General features: G+C 37.6%; 1 protein-coding gene across 19 annotated transcripts in view; it reads right to left on the bottom strand.

The window, feature by feature from the left end:
• Nucleotides 1-12,083, bottom strand: part of ROBO2 (roundabout guidance receptor 2) — a 1,084,545-nt gene that overhangs the window by 124,882 nt on the left and 947,580 nt on the right. For all 19 annotated transcript variants that reach the window (XM_035315365.1, XM_035315363.1, XM_035315379.1 and 16 more), the window contains one exon: nt 1,157-1,284. In XM_035315365.1, coding sequence (XP_035171256.1) covers nt 1,157-1,284 — 128 coding nt within the window. The remainder of the gene's footprint in view (nt 1-1,156; nt 1,285-12,083) is intronic.

The following is a 12,083-nucleotide window of genomic DNA, read 5'->3' on the forward strand; positions in this document are numbered from 1 at the left end:
ATCTAAAGCGAACACTAAGGTAATATTTTAGCAGGTAATATCTTGGTACCACAATACTTTCTTTTCTTGGTTATATACTAACATCTCCCCCTCTACAAAGCCACTCAGTGCTTTTTTGCCCTTTGAATTCAGCAAATTAAACTGAACTGTGTCCATGCATTAAATGGATGGAAATGGAAGCTGGCCTCTTGGGTCAGTTGACCCCAGTTCTAATAAAGCAATCCATTGAGACTTTGAACATTTGATTTAATGTGTATGAAAAGAGGAGCACAGATAAAGCTAAAAATGTTTTTATTAACCTTTCACAGCTCTACTGAAAACCGTCAGCATGCACCACTAAACTGTGAAATAGTGTCTGCATGATATCCATTGTGCCAAATTGCTGCTTATCTTTTGGAATGAAGTAATAACTACTATATTCTATTTACTCGTATGGAAATATTAGCCCACAAACTTTTTCTCTCCCCATAATCTTTAGCATGTCTATATCTACTGTCAAAAAAGACATTTTGGCAAGTCATTACTCTACTAGTTTTAAAACCTCCTTACCACATCAAAAAGCCCCACATAAACACTGTGTGGATACTAGAGACCAGGAATATTTAAAGAGAGAATATGTTAGTTGTTACTTTGTAATACTTAAAAAAATTAATTAAGATTTTATTTTTCTTTTGGCTTGGGTTTATCTTACAGATAAAGAGCAATGATAGAGAGTTTTATTACAGCAGAGATAATTGCATAATAATACTATCTGCATTATTTTGGCAGTAATAAACATAGGTACTACATTCCTGATATATATTAGGGAAAGGAACCCTAAAAATAATAGCTTAAACTGATGGCTCACATATTAAAGTGTATGGCCATGGTTATGTAGTGCTTACTTATGAATGTATATGCATCGTGCATCTATTCTTCGATAAAAAAAATAATATTGGAAGAGATAATTAACTGCAGTGAAATCCTATCCTACAGAATATAACTACAATTTTGCCTGAGATACCAGGATATCAGCTCTGTTGCTAATCAGTGCAGCACCCACAACTGCAAAGGATGTGCGAAACCCAAACAAAAGCCCTGTAAGGATGTGGTCCATTATGACGGAAAGCAATTGATCCATACAGGACACAGGCCCTCTCTCCACAGGAACACTCACCTCGCACAGTAAGGGTAGCAGAGGCTTCCACTTTTCCGACTCGATTCTCCGCAATGCATGTGTAGGTTCCTTCATCTGTGCTCATAGCCTTCTTAATGCGCAAAGTGTAGTCATCTTTGATGTCATACCTGTGTAATCAAAAAAAAAATAAAAAAAAAAAAATTGAATGAAAACTCATTCTGTAGCCAACAGAAATGAACAAAAACTCTCACCTGGAATATGCCAGTCTGAATCTATCTTGGATCCAACTTTCCAACTTTGGAAGATAAATTATTATCTAGCATTAGATAATTCCACCAAGCATTAATCTTCATGACATTTTTATTGCAGTCTGCATTAGTTAGAAACTTTACATAAAATTAGTATTGCTATGTTCACTCAGTATTAGGGCTTTATTAATAATATCTTTCACTTTGTCCTTGATCTAGAGCAATATGATAACATTAAGCTATCAGACATCAGTTATCAATACATGACAGCTCAGGTTTATCATACCTTTAACTATGAGTGAACTACATGTTCTACCTTTAGCTGATTTGGAATTTTTCCTTTATTTACAGTTTTTCTCTAGAGCAGCAACCCCTTAGGCATATTGGCAGGATCTGACACTATAATATTATGAACAGTGAAAATATATTTAAGCTCTAGAATGTGTTGTTTATTGAAGAGGCACATTAAAGGAGATTTATCAATTTCACAGAAATACTACAGAGTGATTCATTTAGTGGACAATAACACTTTATCTTCCTTAAAATAAATTCAAAATATTTCAATGATGCTTTGTCCATTTCTTTGTTTCTACTGTTGTAAAAATTCTAAAACTATGAGGATATATAAAATTTGAAATAATACAAAGCATTTCAGCAGGCAGTGAACATTCATTCACAAGGCATTTAGAGTGACTCGATCAAGAAAAATAGGAAAATATTCACAGTTAAATTGTTATCAGCCAGCAGAAGTCAAGATTAACAAACTACTTTAGGCTCTGATGCAAAACTCATTAAAGTCAACTGAAGACTTTAACTTGTATGAAATTTCTCTGGCTCCTGAATCAGAAAAACATCATAGATACTCAGCATGGATATTTTACTCTTGAAATACTCCCTTGTAAAATTATTCTCAGTGACATTTTTTCTATACTTAAGCCCCTGATACCTTAATTAAGTCACCTTGAACCAAGAGTTAGTTTCAGATTCTTGTGCATTGAACAGCAAAAGAGGCACATGAGACTAAAGAAAGATCTAGACCTCAGGAGATGTCAGTACTCTAATGGTATAGATGCTCACTAACTAACTTCAGAAAAACTAATTTACCTTCTCTTTGTTATACAGTAAAGACCCTGCAAGCTTGTTCAGTGAACATATTGAAATGATAAAGAAGACCATGCTTACATGTTTGGCTGAGTCAGAATGTAATGCTATTAGATACAGAAATGTTGTGAGGCTCTGTCTATAAGTATTGTTTAAATGTTTTGGGAACATCAAATATATACGTTACATGCATCACTATTGGCTCCTTTATTATAGATCTGTACACTAACTGACTTAAAAGCATCTTAACTCAAAGGATCATATATGTTGAAACATTTAAAGTTCTGTTATGTCTAAGTAAAGCTCACAACATTAATTAGAGTATTACTAGTAAAGCAGTTCCAAGAATAAAGACAAATCAAGGCATCTTTATACACTCATCACAATACATTTCAGCTTCATTCTATATTCACTAAGTCTATTCTATTCATTAGCAAAAGTGAGTTAAAGAAAACCAAATTGTGGCTAACTGTTCTGTCAGAGGAAAACATAAACGCATATCATATCCATTTCATTGGGAGTTACACTTAATTGTATGTAAATGTTGCATGTCAGGTTTAACTGATGAATAAGAGATATGCCAAGTGGAAGAATAACTATGTGCCATGGCATTCTACAGAATTTTTTAGGGACCATTTTTGCTAGAGTAATACCATTGAGGGGTAAAAATAGCTGTGACAATAGAGAGATTCATACGCATTTTCTGGATCAGTACAGAGCTATTGCAACTACACATTCCAAAACCATATGCAGCTGGGGCACATTTCTTCTCAACTGTTCACAGATTAGGTAGTTTTGCATGCTGTGCTGCAATAGTCAATGGCAGAGTATCACTTTTTCCATAACAGAGAAAAGGCAAATGGTCTCCCTTAAAAATCTCAAAAATATGACAACAGTATCCCAAAACAATGGAGCAGTTATTTGGCATTGGCGACCACAGAGTTGCAGACAAAAGAAAACGCTCATTTTCTTGACACAAGGCCAGCACTAGGGGACCAAAACCATGAAGTTGTATTCAGCTCCTGTAAGACGATAAAACTAAGATAAGCTGTAATGTAAATATGGGTTGGATATAGGAATCATGTTGATAAAGCTGGGGAAAAATTAGCCACTTGTTTTGTTACACTGACTTTTTTTTTTTTTTGACTTTTTTTTTTTTTTAAAAAAGATAAATACCATCCCTGTGGTTGACTTACCACTGCTGAGATAAAACCAGACAGGCAGCAGGGCTGGATCTGACTGGCTGGCTGCTCGAACTGGGATGCAGGCAGCCTGGGACAGGGCCCTACAGTCTGCTGTGGGCTGCAGCTGACTCGCTCTTCTTCATCTCACTGATGTGCTGGTGCCGGCATGCCAGCCAGCTGCCTTGGAGGCTTCAGCAGTCTTTATGCTTGCACCTGCCAATCATGCAAATTGTGCAAAGGCTGCTGGGGGAAAGAGCCAGCTGCATGGCATGCCAGGACGCGGAGTGAGAGCACAGCCATAATCTCCCACTTGGGTCGAGAAATGGAGGAAGGAGTAAACATGTCACTGTCATGGCCCAGTTACCAATTACTTCAAGGAGTGGCCCAGCTCTCCCTTTCTGCTTCTCCAACAAGGCCATGCTGGGTTTTTGGACCACCCTGGCAGAACATGCCATCTAGCAATCGGATTCATACAAAGACGGACCCATGGGATGTTATAACCATCTGCTGTCCTGAAGTATTGATATGCTGCCCCTCAGTCATCTGTTCCACCCACTCTGTCCCCAGAAGTCACCATGGTTCAGTGAAGAGCTTTGACAGGCAGGAAGGATAAGGAAGAAAACTGGCTTTTAGCTTTAGCTGCTCCGCAGCAACACAAGGAGCTTGCGTGAGAAAGGGACTGTGAAGTAAGTTGTGAAGGATGAATATGCCTGTATCCTTTCAGTTTCTCAAGCAATGGCCTGAGAAGTCTCAAATAGTGCCTGGTCTCCTCTCGATCCCAGAGCTTCATATGCCCGCAACAAGTTTCCTCCTGGGTTTCTGGAGAAGATCACTCTCACCTGGATCACTTCCAAGCTGACACTTGGGAACCAGGCTCAGGGCCTCTCTGACTGCCAATACCAGTCACAGACAGAGGTTGATGATGGAGTGGCAGAAAACCAGGCTGTACTGGTTATGCAGGTCCTTAACTTTGCTGGTACACTAAGAAGGCATTGCCTTCAAAATACGTGCAGCATCAAGAAACACCTTCCAACATATTACCCAAATATTGCTGACTCCTAGCCAAGTAATGCCAATGTTCAGCACAAAATGTAGGGTGTCAGACATGGGCTTCATATGATTATGGCCATCTAATTGATTCTGAATACTTCCCTTTGTTAAACATTTGGAGGTGCTTAACCTTTCAGTTTAGCTTAAACTTCAGCCATCTGACTAAGCTGGAAGAGGTCTTTTAAACAGCTAGTCAGCTTGTGTGGGGATAAAACCCAGCCACTTTTGGGCATTGTGTTACATAACTTGTACAAGTCCTAGCTCCAGTAGGTCTGTCTTTAATTACCCAAGAAAGAAGGGGGCCAGGGGACTGTGAAGGAAGAGGCAAACAGAAACAGCAAGCAGATGAGAAAACACTGCTGGTGAGGAAACTCTAATAGAAATTGGGTGATTTTGAGTGAAATCTGGCAGTCTCTGGCACATATGAATGCATTCATTGTTGCTAGTTTTGATTAATGACAGTTGTACAATAGTGTGCTGACAGTCACTGCCATACAGACACTTTTTTTTTTTTTTTTTTTTTAATATGAAACACTGCTGAAAATGCAACCCAATCAGATTTGGCCCTTGAACAACATGTGCTATCATCACTGTACCGTGAATTGAGATTGATTGGTAACCAGCTGTGACAAAGTGGGAAAAAGAGCCTTGTCTTTTTCAAGAAAAGAAAAGAAAAATAATAAAAAAAAAACCTGAATCATGTCAAAACCATTACCATCTGCTCAACCAAATAATAAATAAAACAAAACACATTAACTAGTTTTAAGTATCACAAATTAATGTATCAAGGTTAAATGCATGCCTTGGCTTAAGCATCTAAGAATAATCTTGAATTATACTGTTTTTGTCACAGTTAGCAGTTCTTGATTTTTTTTCCCCCTGTATTCAAAAGTGTATCGTTCCCTATTCAGCCACCATGGCTTATTCCATGGTTATCAAATAAAAAAAGTGAGGGAGAGAAACAGAGAGAATAAGAAAATTTACTGAAGTTGGAGAGATTTCGTGGTATGTTTTTTGCATTTGATATGCATTCTGGTACTTCACAAGAAGAACCCTTAGATATCCAGATTTTCAAAAACGTGCATGCAGCTATGCATAAAAATGTTTCTTTGTCTTTCATATGCACAGGTAGAGCAGCTGCATCTGCATCTGGAGTCGTTACATTCCTAGATACCTAAGTAGGTCTAACTAGCGAGGATGCAGTTCCTTCAGCTGTGCACTTTATAGCTGTAACAATGCATTACTATGTTCACTAAATTCAGCAAAACCAAGATGTCCTTCCTGCTAAAGGGAAATTGCAAAAGTCACATCTTAATTGCTGTAAACTGATGCTGTTGGCATCAAAAAAATTACATCAATTTATACCAGGCACCTATTTTCTTTTAAATATTACTCTAAATGTAAATATAAATGTTGTATGTAGGCTTTGTAGGCTTTCCTTTTTTTGTTGTTTTCTTTTAGAGATGTCACAAAAATTACTTTGCTTGGTTTTCTTTTGCCTGTTTGCCAGACAATTTTGCAACACACACACACACAAAGCTTGAAGATTACTCACAACATCAATGATTAGGGAGCCCAAATAGAGAGATGCTACCAGCCAAAAACCAGAGTAAACAGGAGGTAGTTAAGGAGGCTTAAGCTTCTGTCTCCACTTCTCTTTTGTGGTGCTGGCACTTCACTTTCCAGCATAGTGGCACAGCTTTTCACTGGCTCCTGAACTGTGTCACTGGACTGTCCGTGCCAGCTGGAAGGAGCCAGAGGGAAACTGCAGTGAAGATGGAAGCATGGAAGCATCAGCCCCTTACCAATTTAAGCCTTGTGTGGTCCAGGAGCAGAAAGGAGATTGGCTGCTCCCACCAGGGATGTATCCACCCCTACTACCAGCTCCCTTACACAAACTTGTTTCTTTTTCACTTACAGCCCATGCACAAGCCTATGTGAGTGACACAGAGAAATATGTGTGCCTCTCCTTTTCATTCCCTAGAGAACCCTAATCAGTGACAGAGGGTGCAAGAATGCATGCATTTGTGTGCACTGGTGTCTCAAATCATTCTCTTGTACGCCTGCAATCAAGGCTGCTTCTTGCTGGGTGGCTCTAAAATGCAGCTGAAGGCTACAATAAGCTGCCTTACCAGGGAGCTATCCCCAGAGTGAGGGACAAGGCAGCTGCCACTCATGGGCACATGTGCAAATCCCCATTTATTCCTTGCCTATGCCATTCATACCAGAGAAAGGTACAAGGCATTGCAACATCACCTGGAATTTCTTAGTGTGAGGATGTATACAAGCAGTCATGGAAAATGGTTTACTGGCCTTATGTCAACAAGCCAGGAAAAGAGCTAAGTGGTACAGGTTACTGTACACTATTTTTTTTCTTAAAATATACTGACAGCAGGTTCTGCTTTAGTCCAAGATGTTTTACGGGTTGTTACCAACAGATTCTTTATAATTTTTTATGGTTGACACTCTCAATTGCAATAATACAGAACACAGAACCACACTGCAATATGCCTTAAGCATATTCCACAAAATGGCCTAAATCTTATAAAAATGTATGCAACGGTTACAGTAACCGTGTCAACATTGTGAAACCATTCCCATGTCCAAGAAAATTACTTTTTCCAACTTCTCTGGAAGCATTAGACTATGCAGCACTACTCTTACGAACACACATATGTGAGTGCACATAGCTAGTACTTCTACAAATCAGCTGCCATGAGCTCAGAAAAGACCGAAGAAAGAAAAATGGGACTGCTTTTTCATTCGCATTAAAATAACTTGAAAACATATAAGTTCAGAACAAAACATATGTTTGGGAAGCTGTTTCTCAGTAAACACTATGAAAACTGATAAAGGCTCTTTTCTGCCTCTACATCTCTGCTTGTACAGAGAATTACCACATGTTAATTATCCAAAATGGGCTTCTGATTTGATTTGAGTTCCAGACAGATCTCCACATTTCAAACACTGGAACCTCAGTTGAAGTATGAGCTAAGAGACCATGTAATGACTTGGCATGGAGGCCAATCCTCCTGTCACCAAAAGTAGTCCTTTACCTCACGTATGAGACGCATTTGTCAGGCACTTGGGGAGGTTTGTATTATTAATGCCTGTATCATAAATTTATCTATCAGAAAAACACTCGTGATTCACAGGGTTATCTGCTCGGCACATCACTGACATTAATTTTAAGGAAATTAGTTTTATGGAAAAACAGTATTTTGTTTTTCCTTAAAATAAGGACTGTGTTCCAGTCATTGCAAGTATCCTTTTGTATATTTCTGTTAAAAAAAAAAAAAAAAAAAAAAAAAAAAGGATACTGCAAGGACTGGGACACTAAGAAGTTCTGAGCCAAACTGACATTTTGCTCTTACTAAATACTAAATATGGTTATCTGATTCTGTTATTTTTATTTTTTAATATGAGTACATAGATTATGAGTAGTTTGAAACAAACAATTTGCGTTGGCCTGTTATTAGTTGCCTTAAGCATGATGAATGATTATTGTATACTTGTCAGAGAACTAACTGAAATATTTTTAATCTGTATTTTGAATCAGTAACCAACCATGAAGTGGTAATTAAAGATGAAGTCATGTTAATGCTTTAATGAAAGTGCCTTCTACATTACAGTTGAGCCAGAAAACATATTATTAAAAAGCACGTTTTTGCTAATGTAGGACTTAACAACAGCAACTGGAAATTGTTCTTAAAGATAAAACTTTAATCTTGCATTGTTTTCACTGCCAGTTTTTGTTTGTTTTTTAACTGAGATGATGACTTTAGTACCCCATTCAGGGATAAAATGTACTTAAAGCAGAAGAAATCTCTCTGGGCCAACCATTCCAATGGCATCAACAATGCTGTGGTCACAGCTCTTGAATTTTATTCTCATTTGAGCATGACTATACCAGCTTTCCTTTCCTGAATGTTTCACAGAAAAACTGCACAGCTAACTATCTTTACTTTTTCATTCTGTAATTTTACTGATCAATAAACTGATTATTTGGGTGAAATTCTACACCAAGTATTCTTGGGTCTCCTTCTGCAAGAGCGTTTATTTCCTGCAATCTTTCATGACTGGAAAATTCAGAGAAATCCATGTCTGAGGCTACTATTGCTGGTATTAAATTTCCCTTCAGAATTCTGCTAGTGACTCCATTAATTTTCAGACACGCAACAATTTTAGGACATTAAACAACAGAGAATAAAAACTAAACAATCCTCTTGTGGCAATCCTATTTTAGATACACCGCCAGTGATCACTTTGCAGATCACTAATGGCTCACACAGCATAAAGAGAAAACATATAGGCAGGACTGGTAGTTGACACAATTCTTTTAAGGTTGTTGTCCATGGAGTTGTAAAGCTATTTTCCCAACCTTGACCCTCATGTAAGCAACTGGAGACTGTTTTCATGCATCTGCAAACAGATTGCCTGAAACAATAGCTCTTCTTCAGCTCTGTGGTGAGACCTGACACTTAACATGAAGCCAATTTAAATGTCAGTGCTATTAACCATTTCTCTGCTGTTCAGTCCAGCACAGACACACGTCAAACACTTTTGCTTACAGCATTTAATATTCCATACAAATTGAATAGTGGATAGCTACTGGGTTAGATGACAGACTTCTGGAGTAATTGTGGGATGATCCATCTACAGGGTGTTATTCAATACCATGCCTTGAGGGATTTTAATCGTCAAAAAACACTCTGATTTACACTTTCACTTGGCTATGTATTCCTCCAAAAACCATGAGGAATATTTTTCCACTTGCAGACTGGGAAGGAGTCACTGACAGGCAAAATACCCATCAGAGAACAGGATTGGTTACCAAACCAAAAGAACCAAGAGTAGGGTACGTCATATTGATGTTACCTACATACAGAAAACTAAACCAACTCCTGCTTCCCTTTAACCGCTCATCAACTCTCTCTCTAAATGATACCTCTGGCTTTACAGAAGTTTCCACAAATGATTCAACATAACAACTAAAAAAACCCACTTTCATTGCATGCTGCTGAAATCTGCCTGTTCCAGTAGGCTACGTGGATTCTCTGCAAGTTGTATTACAGCTTGCCATGTGCTGCATTAAACCCAAGATAACAACATCCTCTGTGAAACAGCCACCTCTACTCCCTTCAGATGTATGTAAGAATACAAATAACATATTAAACTTCTTTCTTCCACTGTCTCCTTTTGACAAGCTATTAGGAACATCCAGTCTTCTCCCCTATGCTCTTCAGAAAGGGAGTTAATCTCTCCTTGATGCCTAGCTTAGGAAACAAAAGATGGACATGCAAATCGTACTGGATCTAACCAGAGGTAATGAATAGTACACATAATATAGCTAATATGAAAAACATCCTTTTTTTTCCCCGACCCTTTATTTAAAACTGTTAATTATTATTAACTGCAACAGAAATTTGCTGATGTAACCAAAGATTATATCCATTACAGTACTAAAATACACTCTTTAATTAATTTTCAATACACATTAGACTGCATTTTGTTACATTCTGCACGGAGATTAACTCAACCAAAGCACACAGAGCTGTGGTGTTATTAACTCATATTTCATTGAAAGGTCATTCTCCCCTTGGTTTTGTCTAGAGGAAGCTGTAGTTAAATACCTCACTATCCCATCCACAGAATTTAAATAGAATTATGTAGAACTGCGTTTACTCACAGAACCCACAGTTCCATCGTCTCTTAAAAATTACCATTTATCTGGCTTGCCTTATCCTGAGATCATGTAGAAACACAAATGCCGAACACCTCTGGCCATCATGCCCTTTCTGGATCTTCCATTAAAAATCTAACTTTTCTGAATTGATCGGGATAAGTTTTGCTGTAAATAGCATTTAAATTTGTTTCAAAGATTAGGACCTGGAAGACAGTACGATATTTTAAAAATTTCATCTTTTACCCTTAAGTTCAAACCCACAAGGATCCACAGAGGAAAGCACAGAAATGACAGCACTTTGTGAAAATGCATGCCTATCAGAAGCGACAGACAGAATTTCTGCACAGCCTATGTGTGTGCAAGTATTCCTCAGGCACAAGAGGCCAGTTTTAAACACATAGCAAGACTAATGTACCTACAAAGGCTTTTGATGGAGCTAACACATCTAAGTCTAAATACTCAACTGTAGTTAAGGTTAAACATTAGGGCCTGTCACTTATAGCAATTAAGGTTCTCAGCAAATAATGACAATCCTTTTATGCACTTAAATATATGTGTAATATATTTTCAAAACCAGAAAAGTGCATTTTCCCAAATTATTTTAAGGAACATTCTTAATTTTTAGTAAATAAGGAAACTTACTGTGCTGTTTATGATTTCCACTGCTGTGTATCACTGCTCTGTCTCATTTAATAACCTGCAATCTTGTAACACTTAGCAATACACTCTGTGTAAACTACACACCATTTTCCTTCTGAAGTATCACTCTTGATTTTTCTGCCTACACTCTCCCATTGTGTGGGCGGCACATAAAACAAATACCTCTTCCTGCTGGTACAGTTGCCACTTTTCATTTCTAGTATAATATTCATCTAATCAGACAATGCCTGTAAATGCAACTTACAAAAACGGGTTGTAATTTCATTAAAGATGTATTTACTGAGCTAAGCCAGCTGTTCTGGGCTGGAATGCGTAAAAAGACCCAAGTGATTGCTACTCAGTCATTTTTAAGGCAACTGAAAAATACATTTGCTGAGCTAACCTCACTCTCCCAAAGAGCTGGCACTGCTAGCTTCTTCTGTGTAAAAGGTTTAAACAGTTATTATAGTGTGTCACAAATTTTAACTTGTAAATGAAAATCTCTCAACTTCCTCAAAAAAAAAGAAAAAAAAAAAAAGAAAAAAGGAAAAAAAATCTGTATTACTTGCTATGTAATTACAGACTATGCAGCTGCTCTTTTCGGCTCTGCTAGAAAATTTAAAGACATGAAACACTGTACAAACCTTATTCAAATTTTATTAAATTGCTAGTCATAGATACGCCACTCTCACATTGGAGCCTCTCAAATAAAATCAGTTTCTTCCTGTTACCAGGACTAAAAAGCAGATTCATCAAGAGTTGATTGAGGCCATACTGAGTTCCTCACAACACAGGAGACCATCAGACCCTAAGCAGGAAAGTATAATCTCTACGTCTGCCAAGCAGACATCAAAGGAAAGCTACCTGAACATGTGGTTGGAAAAAGACTTCAATGTGTAAAAATGATTTTTCTTTAATTCTAAATATTTCTTGATCATTCTGCATAGCCACAATTGCCTGAGTTGCTTTAATACAATTTTTGTGCCATTTCCTTTTGTCACTTGTAATGAAAAGAAACTCTATTCATGAGGTAGCGAACCTAGTATTTCAGCCAAAGG

Source organism: Oxyura jamaicensis, chromosome 1, assembly GCF_011077185.1.
Source record: "Oxyura jamaicensis isolate SHBP4307 breed ruddy duck chromosome 1, BPBGC_Ojam_1.0, whole genome shotgun sequence".
NCBI classification, from domain to species: domain Eukaryota; kingdom Metazoa; phylum Chordata; class Aves; order Anseriformes; family Anatidae; genus Oxyura; species Oxyura jamaicensis.